The sequence below is a fragment of the Anser brachyrhynchus genome, assembly GCF_964034855.1.
Source record: "Anser brachyrhynchus genome assembly, chromosome: 3".
Classification (NCBI taxonomy): Eukaryota; Metazoa; Chordata; class Aves; order Anseriformes; family Anatidae; genus Anser; species Anser brachyrhynchus.
The window spans coordinates 89,546,689-89,570,015 of record NC_137696.1 but is presented as its reverse complement, the minus strand read 5'-3'; the positions used below and the strand labels follow the sequence as shown (position 1 = coordinate 89,570,015).

The window sequence follows — 23,327 nt, the reverse complement described above, 5'->3', positions numbered from 1 at the left end:
ACAACCTTGGCAAGCTGGGGGAGATAACTTAAGGGGATGCTGGTACAGGCTTGTGTCAGAGAGGAGGGAAAAAAGAAAAAAAAAAGATGCTTGTATTTTCTAATGCTTTTAATAGATCTTTTCTGCTTTTCCCACTGAAAGACAAGGCAAAAACTGAAGTGAGAAAGAAAGAAAAAAAAAATCTTTAAAGGTTTCCATGAACAGTGATAGAGAGAAGAGATCATTTTAAATCATATTAAAACCATCAGGAAAAATGTTAGATTTTTCTCTGCATTTCAGGGAAATCAAATCCCCAGAGGTCAATGAGTTTGCTAAATGGGTGGGGGAGTGAGAGAACATTTAAAAAAATCATCCTCTAATTTGGAGCCAAGGTCAATGATTTAAACTTTAATGCTCATCTTGAAACCGAACAGACAATGAGCATAGGTGGAACCATCCCAACTAGCAATTACCCAGAGCCAGGCAAACAACAATTGCAGAAGTAACTATTACTGTACGTGAATTAATGTTTTCAAAGCACACATGAACTCTGCCAGCTTGCTAGCCTCTGGTCACTTCTGATGGTGATAACTTGTTAAGCCACAATACTTAGCCACGTACAGCTATATCAGGAAGATGCAATTGTTACAAGATGTCATACCACCAGGCATTCTCAGCTGCAGCCAAGACATTGACACTCAGCCTACCACCATTTCAGAACTCAATCTTCCATGTCATGGTCAAAAACAAATGCCAGAGAAGCTGGCTACCACTTATATATGAAGTTCAGTGCATCTTAACCAATGAACACACGACTTCAACCTTGAAAATACATTGGTGAAGAACTTTCTTTACAGAGCTGTCATCTTGTAGGAAAGGGGGGGACCCATATTCAGAATGACTGCATTTCAGGAGGTCTGACCAAACCTTTCCCACCATACAGTGAATCTCATTTCTATGTAATTATATGGTTCACTACTCACTTCTTTAAACCCAAATTTAACTCAGCCCACACAAACTGGTGTCATCTTAGTGCTTATTACTGTAAAATATTGACCTCGAATGCTGAATCATAAAACAGAGTTTCTAGAAAAGATTACAGTGTGTGGTATATTAAAGAATACTACACCCTGTTAAGTTTCCACAGTAGACAATTACTTTCAGGTTTCTTACTTGGTATTTTTGTCTCACATTTGAAAGTATTTGCCTGTAGGGAGACTGAGGGCTATGTTCCAGAGTAGAGAATTTACTCAGAACTTTCTTATCCAAAGGAAGATATTGACGCCAAGTGGATTTTATCTGTCTAGGGAGAAATTAGACACAACATTAGAAATACACCTGATAGAGGGTGGAAAAGCATAGTGTCTTTACAGTGAAATCCCTAAATTATCAACTTGTGAATTAAAACAGAAAGAGGCTGAAGTGAGAGTACAGAGTTCGGAACTACCAAGTTCCTAAATGGACTTATTAGAAGTATATCACCAAACGATTGAGGTTGCACATGCCATTAAAATAGTGTTTATGAAGATTATTTTTTATGAGGTATTTTTTAAAATGTTAAGCTCCAGGGGATAATTTCAGCTTTTACATTTTTGTAATAAGAAAGAGAGAGAGAAACTCTAAACAGCATGGCTCTGAGGGAACACTACAAAGCGTGACAAAGGAGCACCTTGAAAACCCCAGAACAAAAGACAAATAAAGAGAATTGTTTGTCTATATTTTTTATAAAGAATCAAATTCAATAAACAATTCATGCTTATACACCCAGTTTTGGGGACTTGTTTCCTGTTTGGTTTAGTGTTTTGTTTTGTTTTCCAAATCAGGTCTGATCTCCATCTCAAGAGCTTGGTTCTTCTTGAGGCTTATGTTCAACTGGCCTAGTCAGAGCATAAACACAAGAAGGGACACTGTTTTCCCAGTCTCATGTTTATTTATCTGTTTCCATTTCTAATGACTAAATTAGGTGAAAATATTATCCACTGAAAAGGGATAAAAATATGAGCAAGAGTATCTAATTTTGTAAATATTCCTCTATGACCTGGCAATGTATGCAAAACTTCATCCCTCACAGATAGAGCTCTTCCAATACCTTTAACTGGTGAGGATGTTCACAAGTATGAAAGACTTTCACCAAATATTGTTCTCTTCATAGGCTTTGCTTTTGAGAAATGATTGTGCTAGTGATCATAGATGTCAGGCTCTGAGGTGAGGTCATATTTTCCTTCCTTATGCAGTCCTTCTGGTAAGTACAAGATATCTACATTTGGAAGTATTTACTGTTCTTCATCAACATAAAAAGTAATAAAGTCCTGTTAAATTCAATATTCAGATTTCCCATTTAATCAACTAATATGACAGATAATACACTATCTGAAGTTCAAATTATTTTTTTTTCAAAACACTTAATAAAATGATACGAGATTTTCATGGAGATATTATGCCTTTAGCCCTTTCCTATATAAGAAAAGAAAACAAAATGAAAAACTAACAAAAACAAACAACAACAACAAAAAAAAACTGTTCCAGAATATAGCCTTCCCCCTGGTATCGTAGGCACTCTTCGCATGGCACTCACAATACTCGATGGGCATAGAAGAAATCATCTAATAGACCCCATTGCAATGTCACGACAAAAACAACAGCTCTGTGACAGTAGCAGCAGACTAATTTCCTTGAGTAATGAGGGAAAATCAAAACTGCTTATGAAAAGGAAGATACAGCACAGTTCATATACAGCTGTTAACAAATAAAAATACTATAAGAACTTCACTACACTACTTTTAAAAAGGCTGCTTTAAAATAATGTTAACATAAAATGTATATTTTAGTGAGCCTAATCTAACACACTATTTCTCAACAGGAGTTTAGGCATGAAAGATAAGCTATAACATCCATGTGAAAGACTCACCTTTGTGGTATAGTTGTCCAGCACAAGCTCAAAAGCCGTGATACTCTGGGTATGCCTTAGGGTGCAATCCAAGAAGGAATGATCAGGGAGAAGTTAACAATCAGAGAACTGAGGCACCTCTCAGGACAAGCCAGATCATAATCAAACATAGATCTGAGGATTTACTACTTAAATACATTATTTGAGGAAAGAAATTTATGCTTAATCGATTAAGGTTATCAGTGTTCCAAAAACAGCAGGGAAGGAACTTCTTTTACACATTTTTCACAAACACTTCCTAAAACATAGAGAAAAAGATTATTACTTTTTATGCAACCTCAACTCCATGAACTATACTGGGGATCCTTTTCTGGATACATGATATGGATATAAATATATGATTTTAGTAGGAAGTAACTAAGATCTCTCTAATGCCCAGAGGAGCATAATTTTGTCAAATAAATTGTCAAATTACAATCCAAAACCTGATTTTCATAAATCATGTGAAAACTCCTATCAGTGAGCAAGGAAAAACTGTTTTGTTTTGTTTAATAATATCCAAATTATTCATTACTTCAGAGTGAATACACAAAGTACTATGTGTACTTGCTAAACCTCCAAGTTCCCCCAACTTCCTATTTCGAATTCAACTCTTTCCAAAGTTATTGATCTTTTAAGTGCCAATATGGTAAAATTAAAGTGATACAACAAATTTTATGGAAGATTTGCTGCCTCTGCACCTATGAATATAAAAAATATAACAGAGATCCACAGGTAAAAAGTATAGCTTCCTGTCCACTTGGAGATATAGAAGTACTGAACTGAAAGACATTAGGGATTTTAGCAGGTATTGCACATTGACCCAGGCCACTATTGATTGCAACAAGGAAATCAATAGGGAATGGAGGAGGCCAGAGTTGAAGGTTTCCTGGTTATCAGCAAGGCAAATATATGGCAGTCAGCCCATACAAAAGGGCAGTAGATATTCACATCTCAATGTAGATATAATAAGGTATATTACTTTCTTAGCTATAAATTCTTTGAGCTAGGGCTGTGCAACTGACTGAGAAAGTACTGCCACTTGCTTCAAAAGGTTAGTGAAGGTAGAATAAAATCAGACTGGTTGTAACCAAAATTGGAAGACCACTGGAATCAGCAGCTGTCCCTTACCATACGTTTTGGCTTTGTTGTAATGACTCACAGTTCCTCCTTTTCAAAGGATGACCCAGCAGTTAGAGGAACTGCATTTGTTAGCTGCATGCAGAAGCTGACTGGGTGTGATGGTACCAGAGGGAGTGATCAACCCTTCTTCAGTGGCATTTACTTCATGAAGATTATTTAATACAGGGTGATTTTTGTATTAATTTGCACAGGATGATGAAAATGGCATCAATGGTCCTTGCTATATCTCCTTTGAACTAAGATAGATGCATTCTCTTGGAAACCTGTGTCTACTGAAATTGGTTACCATGATTAAAGGGCTTTGGAGAAAAGGTAGGAGGTCCCATATATTGACATTTGCTGAGCTTGTACTGAAGGACAGGTGCTGGCTGTCCTTTTCCCCTCTCAGGGACCCAAGGGCACTGCCAGCCCTGCCTACCCTCTTGGGGTTCCCCCCACCTTGCCCCAAGACCAGCACCTCACAGCAGCCCCAAGGCTATCAGCCCCTGCCCTAGTGAGGCCCTGCCCTGCCTGGCCATAGGCCCTGCTGAGTCAGGCCCACCCGTAGACCCATGTCCCAGCCCAGCCTCGGCCTGCCCCCATACCCAGGGAGATGCCCTGTGTCTGGGGTTGCCCCAGTGTCTCCAGCTGCCCTGCAGCTGGCTGGGATGGTAAGGGTGGGCCCTGACTGATGACCTGCCCTGATGGACCCCATGGAGAGGCCCCACCACTCCCAGCCCAGCCGTAGCCTGGCATCCCCATGGCAGACCCATGCACCTTTCATGTGGAAGTGTAAATCTTGCAGGTGCTGGGAGAGCACAGAGGCAGTTAATTCCCATCTCCTCCCAAAAGAGATGAAGCAATTACCCTTTATGCTGCTACTTTTCTGCAGCCTGCATGCAGGGGTGTACAAATTAAATAGGTCCAGGACGCAAACAAACGCAATGACCCATGATTATCCATGCTCTTAAATTGCTAACACAAAACTTAGTACAATTTTGGCATGCCTCCAGACAATATATGGGCATTGCTCAGGATAAGGACAGGCAAGGGATCTTTCCCAGATATTTGGATTGCAGCTGCTCATCTTGGGGAAGTGAAAGGAAGAAAAAGGCAGTTTAGCAGTTTGGTGCCATACATGCTGCACTGACCGGCCTCAGGATCAGAAAATAGCTCCAGGCTTATTTTATCTACTTACATAGGCAGTGCTTGAGTCCACCATTGAACACTGAGGTTACATCTGTGCTAGTAAACAAAACAGACCACAAACCATTCTTTGATCGTAATGACCACAGGTTACAGCAGAGCCCTTGTCCATGCAACTAAATGTTCCTCCCATACAAAACAGAATGGTGACATCCATATTACCCAACTGTGGACAATCTCAAGTCAACAGGAACTGTCAGGGAGAGCAATGGGTCAAAACTGTGTGAGAAAGCGTGCTAGTAGTTAAACAATATGGATGACCAGGATCCACTGCTTAAATGCTGACCCTCTTCAATTTACTAGTTTAGGCAGTCTCAGAGTTGAACCACAGGGTTAGAATTTCTTTCTGTTTCTAAACACAGGGATGTTTGAAATCTTGCATGTATTGCTGAGATTTTGTTGCTTTTGCTTCTTGTTTCTCCTTGTGAACCAATGCAGATTGGCGTAATCCTTGTCCATGAATGGATTGGTATCAGTATGTTCGGGGAAGAATAATAATACAAGGAATGAAAACAAACATAAGTAATGCCCCATACATTTTGTCTCAGCAGTTATTTTCAGCCCCCAGATTTCCTGAGCTAGATTTGTTTTCCATATGTTCTGCTAGAGCCCATGGATTTCTCTACCATAAGTTTATCTGCTATTCTTTGGGCCTATATAAGCAATCAAAACATCCTTTGGAAAAGAGTTTTGCAAATCTATTACCTGTTCCATACAAACCATCTCATTTTGTTTGCTTTGAACTTTGCTTCAGTCAATGTTTTGGTTTTTTTTTCCTTGTTCTTGTTGGAAGAAACAGTGAATATTAGATCTTGTCTGCGTTTTCCACAGAAACTATGATGTTGGAGGCCTCTGCCATTCTTCTCCAGTGGCTGAAATCACTTGTTAAAAGTATTAGCCAGTCCACATTTGACATCTCTAAACATCTTTGTCCTTTGAATCTTCTTCAGCTCTACTATGTGTTGAGAGAAGACAGAAACAAAGATGCACGAGGTAACCAACATACAGGCAAAGCATGGATTTGTACAGTGGTATTATGATATTTTGATCTGTAATCCCCAATTTAAGGGAACAAAACATATGTTTTATTTCTTCTTTTCTGACCACCCTTGAGCGGTGAGCTGACGTTTTCATGGAACTATTTAGCACAGTACCAAAATCTCACTTCTGAGATTAATGGCCAGCTCAGAGCCTGTCACTCTACGTGAGAAATTAGAATAATTTCTGCAGCAGATTTGCAACATTTTTTAATTTATCTGCATGTAGTTTTATCTGTCATTTTACTGTCCAGCCTCACAGGGTCAATTTTCAATTCTTCGCTGTCAATTCTCATCCACACTACCCTAATTAGCAGTGTATGCCAACAACTTTCTCATCTGAGGGCTCAACCCTTTTCCAGACCACTCAAATATATATATTTTTACAGCACAGTTTCCGTAAGAGATCCCTCTCAAACTCCCTTGGAACCCTTCAAGACCATGGATGTATGTGTTTCTATAAAAATACTGAAAGTCTGAAAAAACAAGATGGGGGAAGTCTGACTTTGAATGAGGTTATAGGCATAAGACAAAAGAAAGTTAAACTCTGCAACAGTGTAATGTCAGAGTACGAATTGTCATGGTCCTGAGTGCACCAAGAGGCTTCAATTGCCCCAACCAGCCTCACTTGAACACCCAACCTCACTCTCTACTGCTGGGCCCCAGAGCTCCAGCTAAGCTCAGGCTCTGGCCCACAGTCCTAGCCTGGAACACTTTATAGGCACTCTTGTAGTCAGCCCTGATACCTGCAATTCCTGACTGTACCTGTGTCACTTTCTTACCCTGTCTGATTATGACCAGATTGTTGATGGAAGCCTTTACTGTCAATAGCTCTAGGTCATGGACCAGCAGCACACTTGCTATTCTCTGACAGAAATAATATAGGAATGTAAGGTAGGTTTGGCCAATTGAAGTGATGCTGTAATGCTACATGGAAAAGAGAAGGGGAGAAGACAAAGTTAAATGAGGAGAAAAAAAATTAAACGAGGGAAATACAGTAAACAATTTAACTGCACCCACAAAGAACACAAGACTTGTGTATTTCCAACTGTCTTGCCTCAATAGGAAGTTTAATATTACCAGTCAGGGAGGATAGTGGTGCAACTTTAACCTGCTTAGAAAAAGATCAGAGAGGCTGCCGGAGCAGAACAGATAATAAAAATGGAAGAATTCGATTATAACTATAGAGACAGAGGAAATGTCACAGTGAGGAATGATATAGTTTTAAATATCATGAAGGACTACTTGTTAAACTTACTAGTCAGAAAACCCACAAGTGAAGAAGCAATTTGGCTTAGTCTTGAGCAGATGAAATGTGGTTTGCAAGGTTACTTTTGAAGACTTGCTCTGTAATTATGACTACTATGTACTCAAATTTAGCATTCTTTGCAAGAATGAAACAGATTTAATTTCAAAAAAGAGAACAACATAAAAATGAAGAAGCTTGTTAAAAACAAATTAAAAGGAACACAGAAGGATAAAATTCTTGCAGGCAGACTTGAGATTATTTAAAGACAACTAAACTGAAAAAAAAAAAGTCTCACTGTAAATGATACCTTCTAAGCAAAGAGATACAAAAAAGGACCCACCAAAGTCAAAACCATTAAATAACAGAATAAAGGAAAGCAGTTAAAGTTAAAAAGACTTCCTTTAAAAAGCAGAAGTCTTATCTGAAAAAGAGAAACAAAGAAGAGTATAAATTCAGATAAATCAAATGTAAAACCATAAAAGGCAGATGGAAACAGATTTTGAAGATTAACTTGGGTAAGTAAGATCTTCTGTGCTTCCTAGCAGAAGATGTGTACAGTCTGTAGAGGTACTAGAACTGAGCATAGAAAAGTCAAACATAACAAAAAAGAAGTTAGATGAATTCTCTTTGTCCATTTTCACTCAGGAAGAGCTTAGCCACTTTCACAGCCACTTTCTTGATAAGAGGCAAGTTTGAGGAACCACCACAGTCAGTAGGGGATGTTTAAGAACAAACTGATAAAATAAATGCTAGGGAATCACTTGGGCTCTATTGCATTTAATATTGAGTGGTATAGTAGTCAAACTGTGAAACTATCCAATTGCTTCTGTAGTTGTAATCTACTAACTCTGCTTCAGTGCCAAAGAAACAGAGAGTAGCAAGTGAAAAGCCACTTTTTAAAAGGGAATTGAGAGGAGGCGCAAGTAAACTATGCCAGAAAGTGTGAGTTCTGTTCAGGTGACATGGGTAGAAACTAGGAGAAATAATAAATTTGTTCAATATGTGATGTACAGTTCTACTGGAGCAGCTTTTGCAGTACAAAGTCAAGTTTCATATACATAGCTGTTAGGATTCCCTGATAGTTCATGGTTCAACAGGTACATTGATGATGGTAGAGATTCACAAAATTACATTAATTTCCTGAAATATTTGACAACACATCTGTCCATAAGAAACTAATTGGTCAGGATATAAGAAAGAAAAGGTTTATTGAGTATTTTAATCAACTAAAAGCAGAAAACAGAGTAGGTAGGCATAAAGAAATTACCTCAGATGTCCAGCACATTTCTGTATGAAAACTGTTTAATACACTCACATATGAGCTGCTGAATGGGATAAATCATGAATCTACAGATGATATAAAAGCATTCAACACAGTAAAAATGAAAGCTGTCTTTACATACGCATTACATGATATATCATGACTGAGCAAGAAAATGACAGCTGAAAGTCAACATAAATAAGTGCAAAGTAATATATATCTAATGGATACGTTTAAATTAATTATTGCCACTGAAAGAGATCACAGAATCATAGAATGATTTAGGTTGGAAAAGACCTTCAAAATCATCAAGTCTAACCATCAGCCTGACACTACGAAATCCACCACTAAACCATGTCCCTGAGCACCACATCCACGCATCTCTTAAATACCTCCAGGGATGAGGACTCAACCACTTCCCTTGGCAGCCTGTTCCAATGCCTAACCACCCTTTTGGTGAGGAAATTATTCCTGATACGCAATCTAAACATCCCTGGTACAATTTGAGGCCATTTCATTATGCCCTATCATTTGTCACCTGAGAAAGAGACCAACATCCTCCTCATTACAACCTCCTTTCAGGTAGTTGTAGAGAGCATTTAGCCTCCTTTTCTCAAGACTAAGCAACTTCAGTTCCCTCAGCCACTCTTCATGTGTCTTGTTTTCAGGTCCTCCCACCAGCTTCATTGCTCTTCCCTGAAAGCATTCCAGCAACTCAAAATCTTTCTTCGTAGTTCAGTGCCCAAAACTGAACACAGTATTTGAGGTGCAGTCTCACAGCTGCTGAGTACAGAGGGACAATCACTCCCCTAATCCTGCTGGCCACACTATTTCTGATACAAACCAGGATGCTGGGCACACTGGGCACACTGAAGGCACATGCTCAACCAGATGTCGACCAGCATCCTCAGGTCCTTGAACTGGCACCCTGCAGATTCTGTGTAACCCACGAAACACACTAGGATTTTTATCTGGGCAAATGGTCAACCAAAGAAGCATATGATGGAGTCATAACTACCGAAAGACGAACAGGAAATGGTTATTACTTGATTGTTAAAATGAAAGAACTCAGTGTTGAATGAAATTTGCAGACAGACAATTTCAAAGCAACAAAAGGAATTTCATGAGGAGATATAGTTGAATGAGCATTTATTGCCACAGAAATGTGTGGATATCAAAAGCATAAATTGGCACCAAAGGTAACTAAACCAATTAGTGGAAAAAGAAAGAAAACATCAAAAGATATAAACCTGTGGTCTAACATCTGATTTAGGAAGTTCCCTTTTTTACTAGAACAAAAAGATGTATACATGGGGGAAAGTACCAATATACACTTTTTATCCTCTTTCTAGGCATCCATTCCTATACACTGAGACAGAAATCTAGAATAAATATGGCCTTTGCTCTTCTTGTATAAGGACTGCACTGCTGTCCCAAAAATGCTGGCACAAACACTTAAATACACACACACACACACACACACACATATATATATGCAGGCAGATGAGCTAAATTGTATGGCAACACTTCAGACAGGGAATAATGAAAAAAGTCAATTCTTCTTTCTCTGAAGTAACCTCTGCTCAGACAGCTTTTATGTAGAACTGTTATGATTTTAAAGAATTTCTTTTAAGATCCACTGTACTAAGCACTCACGTGATTGTTATAGAATATTTCTACTTTAAGTTTGACCTTTTGTGACCAATATCAGTTTATAAATATTGTTTAATTACAGAAATTTAATACATTCAATCTCCATTTTCCAACCTCTAGTTTAATAAAAATTGCCAAGCTCTGCCACAAGATTTTTAGATACTCAGCCTTCCCAGTCCCTTCACCCCAAGAGAGCTCTAAAAACACCTTCAGAAATAATAAATTAATGATTAAAAGTAAATTAATCTGCATTCTCTCAAGAACTGTTAGTTTTTTACGACAAAAGATACTGAAAATCCTCTGACAGTCTAGCAGTCAAAATGAGGCACAAAGTTTGTCTAGTGTGAAGTGTTCTTTCCTTTTGGTTTTGAGGTTTCAACCTCAGTGGCAGGTGACTGATGCTCTCATTTCTCACTAGAAGGGTAAAAGAGATTCAAGAGTTAAGTTAGTGTTCTATAAATACTCAAGAAAATGTCATTTCCTTTTTTTTATGGTAGGCAAATCAAAAGGTCAAGGCTGAATGCTCATTTTTCTCTCTCAGAAGCATCTGTTCTGTCAATGCTATTTCACAGCAGCTGTTTCCATCTATAATGTGTATTGCTGTAAAACGATAGCAACATGGTATAACATAGGTGGAACCCTGCTTTCAGGCTTTGCAGGGTGAATGTCTCAAATCAGCCTTGACAGCTACTGGAATTCACATCATGCAACCAAACTCTATAAAGAATACAAAGGAAACACTATACAGAAATACCTAATGGAAGTATGCTACTCTGCTAACACTGTCTTCAGTCCATTATATTTAATAGGATCACAATTCAGTGGTCCCCAGTTTCACCAGGGACTTGTCGATTCCTTCTCTTGTGGTCCCCACAGAGGTCCCAGGAAGCAACAAAACTGAGCAGAGGCAAAAGAACAAGATGTCAAAAGCATGTATGACTGCCTAGTGATGTTTCATCTTTGCAATGTTTGTACAGTCTTCAAAACTGCAGTGAGAACAACACCACTGAGGTCATAAGCAGAGAAGATGGAAATATTTAGTGGTATATGTGGCTATCACTGTATGAAGAAATTACCACGATTAGATGTTTTGAATAGACAAAGAGTTCTGAATGCACTTTCAGGCCCATCTTTCACTTCTCATGCAAAACAGTTGGGCTGTCATTGATATCAAGTAAGTGTCGCTGGCTTAAATTCACTTCCACTCACATTTAAGAAGATATCTTTATCCTGTGGCCTGCATCCAAATACCCAGTATTAAATCTCCAGGTGTCACTTTTAACTGATAGCCTGCAATTAGTGTTTGATGGGCCATCAATGCATTATGCAGTTCCTCCCTCTGAAAGAGTTTTCTCTTTCTTTAAATTGCCAAGATTGAAAGAATTATGTTCTAATCCCCTGACTTCATCCAGCTCATTTTGAAACTTAATGTTTTTCAATTAATTCTCCCATAGGGAATTCATTCACTTCCATCACACCAGCACAGCCAGGTTGCCTTGATTAATTACTAGCACTTGGCCTTCTTCTTCAGTAAGTCTCAGTACGATGTCTAATAACTGGAAAGCTTTAGTAAAGCTACTGGGTAAATCAATGCTTTATGTCATTCCAAACCTGAAGCTTCAAAGAAATCTACAAAATTGAAGAAAGAAGACCGAAGTTTACAGGGGACCAGTATTTAAGAACTGAGAGTATGCAAGGTTCAGACCTAATTTAGTTCCCAAGGTAATAAACCCAATTCATACTGGAAAGCCACTTCACGCACATAACAGGATTCATCAAATAGAGAATATGAGTTTGGTAATCAAATTACACATTCAGTTCTGGAGATGCAATACAGCTGCCAGATTTGCAAATCCGAATACACAGGAGTTGTATCTTAAATATTAATGGATTAACATAGGAGAGGAAGTTTGCATTTATGATGGAGATTAAACTGTGTTTTTCATTCTTGTGAAGCCTACAGCAGGGACTATGTGTAGAATAGCATCTACTCTAATTCCAGTTTTTGAAATAGGGCTTTGCACATGGACCAAACTTTGGAAAAAAAAAAATAAAATTATATTTTTTCATATATATACACACATATATATATTTCCAACTGAAATTCAGCTTCATTATTGTTTATCTGCAGGATGACCTGTGTGAAAAATTTAAGATTAATGAAAGGAAACAATCTAAAACATATGAGTCCTATGAGAAAAAAAAAAGTAGATAATCTTTTTACAAAATTTACCTTCCTTTTTTGCTTGCTATGTAATTTGAAACCAAATTGGTTTTGACTTGAAATAATTATTTGCATTTATTCTAAAATAGAAATTAAGATATAAGCATTTTTTTTCTTTTTTTCTTTTTTCTTTTTTTCCTTTTTTTGGGGGGGGTGGGGAGAAGAAAAAGGAGAGGTGGAAAAGGATAAGTCTCTAATTATTTGAATATATTTCCACCACCACATTACCTTAAACGAGTCTGCAGTGCTCTGAGACTGTTTCTTGCTCAGTAGATTACAGGAACAGCAGACATCTTACTGCTCATGATTAAGTTATCAAGATGCCAAGATTGTTAACTTGCTTCATTAAATGTTATGTTATTACTACAGCTATTGTACTTATTTTATATTAATTCTTAACTCTGATCATTTTCCAAGCCACTTTTCTGTAATAGAGTAGACAAAAGCCTCTTGCCAGGAGTTGGTTGAAATCTTCTTTCCAGTCAGTGGTAGGCATACAGAAGCGCAGAGAAAATTCTACACAGTCCTTGGATTAAAACTTTATTTTTGCTCACACCAATTAAAGCAGAGAATAATGAACCATATTTTTATGAGTCTGACCTTCAGTAGCTTCTTCTGAAGATGAACTGAATCACTGAATGAAGTTTTAACTCCAAACATCTCACTATTGACACATCTTTGTCAGCTGCCCTGTCTCAAACATGTATCTTTCCCTTGACAGGATCTGAGCAGAAATATAGTCAGAAACAGAAAACAGACATTAACTGGGAACCAATGGAAAATCCAAAGATACCCAGAGAATGGGTACTAGTATGTTCAAAGCAGTTCACCCACAAGCAGCTTTACTCACAGGGGCACACCGAGGAGCATCCACACCTTTCCAGTTCAATCTGTCATACAACACACCAGAGCTCAGCTGAATGACCATAACACAGATTACCTCAACTAAGCTGGCAGGCAGCGGCTACCTAAGTATATACCTTTAGCCAGCAGCAAACACAAGTTAATTCAAATTTCTTCAATGAAATCAGATAAAGCCAAATGAAACTGCATTCCATTTACCACATGAGTGCACACATCACCCATTGCCACCACTAAACCCATGAGCGTAAGTCATAGAAACTTGACTCCTCTGAAGACGGCTGTACAACACTGCTAAAAAGTTTGATTCTTTAGAGACTTCAGACAAACCCAAATCCCCTCCATCCATCCTGCAGACCCCACCAGCTTTCTCTCTCTTTTTCCTGGATGTCCTCACATCCACTTTTTTCCATTTCTTCTCTCACTACTATTCATCCCCTACCCTACTAATTCCCATTTTTCTGGTCTGTTGGGACTGAGAAATAGCATATGCCACTTGGCCATTAGGAGTAAAGAAAGATGACACAGCGAACAAGTAGGTCTGACCCAGGACAGCATAACGAGACTCCTGAACATCTGTAGTCAACCTTTGGTTTGTGCAGCAGGCAGTCAAGGGATGTCTCTGCCACCACCTCAGATACTCTTAGCAATGGGAGCAAACACCATACACTACCACTGGGCTCCAGTGGGTCCACAACCCAGACAGTCCAAAGACAGGTTTGTTCCAACTAATCTACTCTGGAGGTGTAAAATGTACATGTAATTACAATCAAACCTTGATAAAAAGTTTTATATATGTCCAATACCATTATAGTAAAATGACCCAAACTCCAGGCTCACATACCTGCTGAACTGGAGCCTTCTTGAACAACAGAGATAAAATTTGCAGTCTAATTTGGTAAATGCTTGTTTAAATTGTATGTAATTACAGTGATGTACAAAGGGCAATAAAATTAATTTCCCTATTTAATAAAATGAAAATAATCCATTTGTTTTTCTTAAGTGTCCTTGTAATTTGGATGCTGTGTTGTATTTTACTAAAACCAACCTAATCAAGAAAGCTGTAATTATCTTGAAATACATTTTCTGATTTATGATAAGGATTGGATTATCTTGAAAATGGGATGATGGCTTCATTTATGTCCCAGACCTGATTCACCTTTAAAACTGTCTTTGTTTTTGCTTCCTGGATGCCTAATAAAAGAAAGTATTTTCGTCTTGGACTTGATTTTATGATTTATCAAGAATGCTTAACTCCCACTGAGGCTAAAATTATCACAAAAGGTCCCACCCAGCAATACCTGAAAGGGAACCAGAACAGTTCTGCCAAGGCATTGCTGCCTTAGGAACAGGATCAAGGCAAAAATGGCTTCCAAAGGTAGAAGTCTGGTTTTGAAATCTTTGGTTTCCAAAGCAGAACTTCACCTTTCTCAGATTATCTGCCTCCGATCAGTTTTTCAGCAGAATTCTGCCATTCTGTCTTTGCAAAGTTAGGTTCACCTGTGTAAAAGTCAAAGCTGGGGTGGATTTGTACTGGTGCACTAGCCAGAACAGCAAAGATAGATTTTCAGTTGTCCCGGATGCCACAGCAGAGCTGGCAGGGACCCTAATACAGCAAAATCACATACTGATACACCACCACAGAAGTCTGGTAGATCACTGGCCTGAACATCAGGAGCACAGGGCACCTTGTTGCTGTCTCACGATAGCAGAGGCGTGATGCTGTGGACTATTCCCTGTCTTGCATAACCCGTCAGTCACCCTGCATTTAAAAGATGTAATTATGCTGTTCTTCTCTGTTGGACTGATAAACAGGCCTGGTTTTAAACAGCATGGGAATGAGGTGGTAGTGCTGGACCACCAAGCTGAGCTCCCACAGAGTTCGTGAAAAGTACTGAGCCATGATTCTTTGTGTGGGGACAGCACAAACAAAACCCATTCTAGCATCTGCTTATTCTATAACTCTGCTTTCTGCCTTAGCAATTCCAGGCCCTATGGGTTTCTGCTGTGCTTTCCTCATCCCAGTGACAGTTCTCACATACTGCCAGGCAACTATTCACACCACCTTTGTTTTTTCTGCTCCAAGGGTAAGTTTCAATAAGGGCACTGCCAGGCCAGTGTCTTCATTCCCAATTTAAATACTGAAGATTGTTTCCAACCACCTAGCTCAGCTTTATTAATAGAAATTCATTAGACTCTTTTTAATTCTAATCTTCAGACTGGCAGCCAAATAAGTGACAAGTACTTATGAACTGTGGGATTGGTTATAGACATTGTGTCACATCTCTTGTGTAGACACAAACATAAAGAGAGCACAAATTACTTGAGCCTAAATGCCTGTCAGTGAATAAGCATGTCACTTTTATAAGAGTTAACACTGCAATAGGCACAGTCCCAAAAAGGTGCAGAAGGTGAAGTGAATAGATCTGAGCTCAGCAAGGGTGCAGTATTTTATAGCCACTGCTGAGGTGGAAGGCTGTTCCTGAACCAGTCCCTCCTCCCATTCCTGCAGCTCTTTGTCATGCTGGCACTCATGCAATGAAGGGTGACATTTTTCTCCTCTGTGAGTCAGCTGTTCTGTTTCAAACCTTAACACTTTGGGGAAAAAAGAAAAAAAAAAAAAAAGACATTCACCTCTTTTAAAACCTTCAGGACAAAAGTAATTTGGGATTGGGATAAGGAATATATAATGTAGATAGATCATTCCTGTGATTCCCACCCTGGGACAGGTGGTGTTTGAGCTCCACCCGAACACTGCATGCTCATAATCTGTCTCGTCACCATGACCGGAAGATCATGTTCAGGTCTGAGGATTCTCTCCGTAGCTATGAGAGCTGGTGGCATGAATGCAGCCTCTGAAAATGCTTACACATGCCTACTGGCATGAGAGGCAAAACCCAGCAAAGCCTCAGCCCTTCTGAAGCAAACTAGCCCAAGTTGCAGAACTCCTGCAATGGCTCTGACAGGCAGAGGGACCTGGCTTGCTTCACAGCGGTGTATGATGAAAACACCATAACTCTTGAAGCTCAGAGGTTAGCCACAGGTTGTGCAGAATTGTAAGAAAAACGTTGCAGGGAACGGTCACACTTTGGCTTGCTTGATGGGAGGCCCCTTATCTGCACACAGGGGATGAATCTGCACATAGCTCTATCCCCCAAAATGGGAGCTGGGTCTAACTTGCTGCTTCCCACCTTTCTATACTGTGCTGAAGGTCAACAGATGTTGTCATTCTCCTTTAGGCCTATCTGGAAAGGGACAAGCATCTCTAGACTGAAAAAGCCCCCACTGTGTTCAAAAGCAAGGTATTGCCAAACTGTCAGTATCCTTTCTGCCAGCCTGGACCATACCTCCAGCTTGGTGAGTTGTTTTTTTTTTTTTAATAGTAGAAACATTGGTCCTGTCTGAAGGGGAAAACATGGACAATGGCTCATGCAGACATTCCTCTCCCATTTTCCCCCTTCCCCAACAACTAGTGAGAGAAAACAATGCTGAAATTTCCTGCAAGTTGTACATGGCAATGTGAAAAGACTTTAAAATAAGTAAATAAATAAACACAATTTTTGAATCAATTCTCAGTACAGAGAGGCAGAAGTGTAGAACTAACTGCATTTTTTTTTTCTTTTCATGGACCTTTACTAATCTCAAATGTTTTAGCCAGGTGTTTGGAGAGCCTTATTATCCCCATTACAGTTCCTGTCTGTCTTTTGGCAGGTGTAGCTCCTAATTTGCCCTTCAATTTGAGATAAGAGGTGGAGGAGGCTGCAGTCTAGATAGCACGGTAACCAGTGCAATGTAATAGCTAGAACTAGCAGTAGCTTGAGGAGGAGGAGCTTCATCAGCTCTGTACAAATGCCCTTTATTTGGGATGCCAATAAAACAGCAGCAGGGAGAGAAGACAGGGCACAGATCCATGCACTAAGGGTAAACAGCATATCAAAATACCCTGGGGAAGTGCTAGGCCAAATTCACAACCACCTGATACCGACAGTTTATGAAAATATACCTGTCTGAAGTAACATATTTAACTTCAGACTCCTCTATTTGTCAATTGAATCATCTGCTTAAGCATCAGTCACACCTTATACACAGACTTTTGTAGTAAAAGTTACAATTACCAACCTTTTGATTACCTTATAGCACCCAACAGGCAGAAACCATGCTGAGCACTGTTACACTCACCTCTTCATCAACAGCACTTCCCCCAGTGCTTCTGGAGAAGTCAAGCCCTCTCCCTATTTTTTTTTTAGAAAGAAAAAAAAAAACTAATTTAGTGACTGAAAAGTGTCTTGTGCTTACTCTTATGAACACCTGATTGATCACCAAATAGCTTTCACCTGCTTCAGTGTAGGACCGCTAGGTACTGTCTTAACATGGCTGGCATTTTAAAGTGGACCTGTTAAATATCAGGATTTCTTACAAGCAGGTCTATTTATTATTTTTTTTGACACCTTCTCTTATTTTTATTCATAGTTAGAAATAAAAGTAAGCCAAATGTCCTCCTACTGTTTATGATACCTCACACTAGTTATCGTGCCTAGTGCTTTTACAGCAAATGCAGGAAGAGTGGTTTAGTGTCTATGGGTGTCAAACTGTAGAATGTGACAACTAAAAACATGGTGTGCATGAACCTTAACCAAAGATATTAAAATATGTTTTTCTAGCTTTCCCTACATGTATATGTACCTCTCACGTATACTAGTTACAAGCATAACAAGGCTGTGGAAAGCTGCAGTCAGAAATGTCATCTTTCACGATTTCCATTCAAAACTGCAGAATCAGAAAGGAGAGTTTCTGTTTACCACCTTTTCTTGTTTTTTGTAACTCTAATGTAGAGTTACATTATAAAGCCGTTCATTTTTTTTCTGTCATCTGTCATTCTATAATCTAACCATCCAAATTTATCCTCTTGAAAAAGAGGGAAAAAATGGATGACCATGGTGAAGGGAAGGGATGGGAAGGGAAGAAAAGAAGCATTTTCTTAAAAATAAATAAATAAATAAATAAAGATCTGAATTTTGTAAGGATAACAAAGTCTCAGAAGTTGAAGCCAAGAAGAGTGGAAATATCATGAAAAATAAATGCAAATTTGAAATATAAATGCAATCATGCTATTTAAAATGTGCATTGTAGTTTGGTCAAAACACTGCAAATATAAGCCATAGTAACAGTGACAGTTAGAGTGCTCTTTCACAAGAGCACTGCAGTATACACCAGCATAAAAACTGAGACTGTCCACAAAGCTTAACCACTTGATTTCCTAAGTAACTGCCTTTTCTTTTAAAGACTTCAATTTGCTAGACAAGAAGGAAGTGGTAAGCCAAAGGGCGATTGAAATCTATGATCTGTCACCACACTGGGAGCTGATGCATGGCCAAGGTAAAACAGAGAGTGGTAAAACAGAAAATGAGACAAACCGGACAAATAGAGCACTAGATGATTGCTCTTATTTCCCTGTGAATTATGATAAAGTGGTGATTTCATTGCACATGAAGGCCTTTAAAAATAATACTTAGGTGTATGGCTTTCACACATCCAAAGGACTGTGCAGGCTGTGCAAATGAAATTACCTCTTCATGTTCTTGGGAAATAATGTGATTGCATCTCAACTGCCCACATGGGGCAGTTATTTCTGGTGACCATGGATTGCAGGCATTAGAGGGTATGGCATCTGAAATGATACACATACGATGCTCTGGGGGGAAGGCTGGTGCCTTCTCCTACTACAGCAGTGCTTACTGCAATTTCTTAGCTAAGGGGTTATCACAGAGCACACAAGAAGCAAATACTTGCTTCTGTATGCCTACTGTATACCACTCAGACATACCCTCAAATACCCACTATACCAGTCTCATAATGTTATTCTGTGAAAACAGGAATAAACGCTCTGGAGAGGATGGCAAAGGCTATTTTCCTCTTTGTCTGATATAGTTAAAAATGGATGTATAAGAAGGAGTCCTAACAGGTTAGAAATATTTAGGTCATAAAGCCAATTTTTTTTTGTCCAGTAGCTCTAAAATGACTGCATTTTGGCATCCACACCTGTCTGTAGCTATGAACAAACTGTCAAAGTTAATATATACTGTGTTATTCCTGATCAGGGACAGAAACTTATAACAGGCATTTCCAGGGCATTTACGGGCACTGCTAGCATTTCTGCAGCAGAAGTGCTAAGACAGAAATTTGGCAAATGCTGTGTATGACATGGAAAAGCTATGAGGTTTTTCCTCTGCTAAATAGTTGCCTTGAAATTGTGTAAACCTTCTTTAGTTAAATAAATATGGATGAGGACAGCAATTTTTCACTTCTGGTGTGTCCAGGTCTGTAGAACTGCCTCTGAACTGAATATCCAGTCTCTTCAAAGGCAGCCAGCAGTTTTCTGCTTTACTAAAAAGGATACTCATTTCTTTGAACTTCTGGCTTTGCTCTTCACAGTCTTTCTGTCTATGAAGTAAGATTAAACTGAATAGCACAGATAAGCCAAACTGAAAAGCTTGGAAAGAACACCACCTTGTTATCAGGAGAGGTGCTGGTTTTATTTTCTTGCTGACAGGTAAACCCCCTCAAACAAGCACTGGAACTTTATCTCATATCAATCAATACATGTCCTTCTGACATAACCAAGAACAGTGTTTCATTCTGTGGCCTAGTCTGTCCTGTGGACATCAGTTGGCTTATAGTCTCTCAGTTTCAGCAGCCTTGTAGCAGTGAATAAAACCCAGATGCCTGAAGAAGTTACTGTCTCCAGCCACTTGTTGGAACATAAAAGCCTTTCTGGCCCACTGTCTGACCTAAAGACTGTGGGGCTAAAACCACTCTCCACAGAGTTTATTGGTGTTCCCCAGTGGAACTGGAACTATTATAACCCAGCAGACACACTTACATGTCTGGGCACCACTCAGTTATCAGCAGGCTTAACCTCTTCAACATTTGATATCCAATTTTTATGACTTAGAATCCCAGAATGTCTTGAGTTGGACAGGGCCCACAAGGATCACTGAGTCCAACTCCTGGCTCCACACGGGACCATATGTCTGAGAGCATTGTCCAAACACTTCTTTAACACCGACAGGCTCAGTGCTGTGGCCACTTCCCTGGGGAGCCTGTCCCAGTGCCTGACCACCCTCTGGGTGCAGAACCTTTCCCTAACACCCAGCCTGACCCTCCCCTGTCCCAGCTCCATGCCGTTCCCTCTGGTTCCCTCAACTTGAGCACTACTAACTGGTGATCACAGAAAGCAACAATTCAGCACAGAGATCTCTCATCCTAATATCAAGGTTTGCCCTGCATGGAATAAAGTAGTTTAGCTCACAGGTTTCACAAACAACCTAGAATCTGCAAGTATTTTTCAAAGCATTAGAGTCTTGTGTCTGTGGATCACAGTATCTTGGGCTATGGCTGCCCTGCCCAATTAAAAAAGGGCCAGTGTGGCAGCCATGTCCTGGGCCCCTGATCAGCCATCTTGTGAAGTTACTCTTAACCCCTGCTTTGGACCCTTTCAGAAAGCACCCTGTGAGACCGAACACACCAGGAACTGACCCCAATTCATAATGGATAAGGGTGTATTTGTTTTGGCTCCACAGCCTTGTAACAGCATTCCAGTAGATTCTGCATCTTTAAACACATGCCACATCCTAAAGCATACAGCATATACCTTCTAATTTGTGCACTATAAACACCCATCTAGTGGGTTGCAAAACAGCCCCGTATTACTTCAGGCACACTGAACTGTAAAGAAACATAAATATGCCTTCAGAAGATATTAAAACCAATTTCTACTATGGGTCCATTTGAGCCAGTGCATTGGACAGTTTGTCCTAGGACTAAGGTTTGATCCATGGCCATGATTTATTCAGCAATGCAGGCATTGCCTAATGTCCAGTCTGACTTCCTGGATGCCACGGCTTCCTAGTTTGAGGTTGGCCTTTGTAAGATCTCCAGTCCTTCAGGTTACAGTTTGCTAACATGAAGATGCTCACGTACGCATAATGCTAACATATCAGTTTACAGCACAAAAGATCTTCCACACTAACACACGGCATAGGCACTCAGGCTATGTTTACTCCCTCTTGCTCTGAGGCCATCTGGCACTAGTGAGGTCTATTATCATCCAAAAAAGGGTGCCCGCATCCAAACTACATGTTGGGCATGGTGCCTGGCCCGTGCTAATTCTCAAAGCATGCTCAGGAATTGTTTGGAAGAGGCCCGGGCTGGCTGCCCAGGCAAAAACCATTCCAGGGACAGTTCTAACAATTTAGCAATGTAGACAATGAAGTTAGTGCTTGGGCCTGTCTTCTGGCACTGTTTTATTTCTAGTATAAGCAGAGCCTGCAATTGGGAAAAAAAAAAAAAAAAAAAAGGCTGTGTCTTTCAAGAAGTGTACTTCTCTGTCTAAGTGGCATGAAGTGCTTCACATTTGCTGTATGCTGAGTGTCTTCAGAGGAGAAAAAGTTTCTGGAAGTCGAATCACAAACAATTTACAATATCCCAGGAACACTGCATGCTGAACACTTGAAAGCATGCTAATGAACCAACAAAGGAAAGATCCATAATATCATTCAAAGACTCTCCTAAATAATGGCCTATTTGCTTTAGCAAAATGCATACTTATTTGTGAGTGCATAAAATCTCTCACCGCATGTTCAATACACAGAGATCTTTGCTGTTGGCAAAGCTCTAGTGGATCTCAGGCAAGACCAGGTACCAAAGGATATACAGAGGAACAGGCTTGTACTAGCCAAGCCATAGAAAGCACTCAGCTAAGTGATCTAACACCAAACAGCTTTCAGGATGCTGGGGAATCATGTCCATGGTGGTGAGCATGGTTCTCACTCCTTGGTTTTCTCCCATTTGTGAGGAGACTTCTTACAAATGAAAAAAAAATAAATAAAATATAAATCAACAAAAAAATAAACAGGGATGTTTTAAGGCTCCTGATGCAAATTGTGCACTCTCTGGCCATTTTAAACAAAGAAAGGAGAGAAAAAAAATCACCTTCTCCCATGTATCCAAGCTTAAATACTAAGAAATTAGAATAAAATTTTCTATAAACAGAAATCCTTTTTTTCAGATTCCAGCAGCCATGGAGGTACCACAACACGAGATGCTTTCAAACCCTATATCTTTCAATTCTTCCTTATTATTATTATTATTATTATGCTAGAAAACTGTTTGGTGTATTGCTTCTATAATAGCAACAGGTATTTTGCATATAATTAGCATAATTGGCTTTGACAACCTCACTTAATCAGCATACACATATGCACCCACAGGACAATGGCATCTTACGTGGCAGTAGTACACAGAAACTCGGGAGTGGATGGGATGATGGGCCTGGATACTGGCCTCAGCTGTCTGCAACTGCTGCCAACCATGCGATATGGTTCCAGTTGTCAAGCTCCATCTTCCTAACTATGTTATTACCTCCAAGACAGAGATGTTCCCAAATTTTTGCTCTCTGACAATCTTAAACCTTCTTCTAATTTTCAGGCTGAAGTTATTCATGGTGAGGGCACACCATTGTTCTTCATGCCATCGCTGTCATTGCTGAAATAACCTTCCCCCTTTGCTACTTACAAAGAAAAGGCCTATCCCACTCTCAGCCTTGGAATGAACCAAATTCCTCTACAATGTGTAGACACTGCTGGTGATAAAGGTATTTGCACTATTAATAGCAAATCTTCAATAACTAACAAATATCTTTATGTAAAAAGTTATCTCATCAAGATATCAGATTATCTTGGCATAGTCTTCCTTTGGTAAATAGGCTGCATTTTTTTGTTTTTCTTTCACTGTGATACCTTTAATGATTT

General features: G+C 39.4%; 1 protein-coding gene across 29 annotated transcripts in view; it reads left to right on the top strand.

Moving 5' to 3' along the window:
- The window catches only part of LOC308191401 (uncharacterized protein), a 98,277-nt gene that overhangs the window by 30,252 nt on the left and 44,698 nt on the right, over positions 1–23,327 (top strand). For 13 of the 29 annotated variants that reach the window (XR_013947933.1, XR_013947935.1, XR_013947936.1 and 10 more), the window contains 3 exons: positions 6,184–6,226; positions 16,758–16,875; positions 23,005–23,170. Coding sequence is in view for 4 of the 29 variants with exons in the window: in XM_080583736.1 (XP_080439862.1) it covers positions 6,184–6,264; positions 9,449–9,514 (147 nt within the window). In the remaining 25 variants the exon portion in view is untranslated. The other 16 variants (XR_013947940.1, XR_013947944.1, XR_013947948.1 and 13 more) reach the window with 10 other exon arrangements.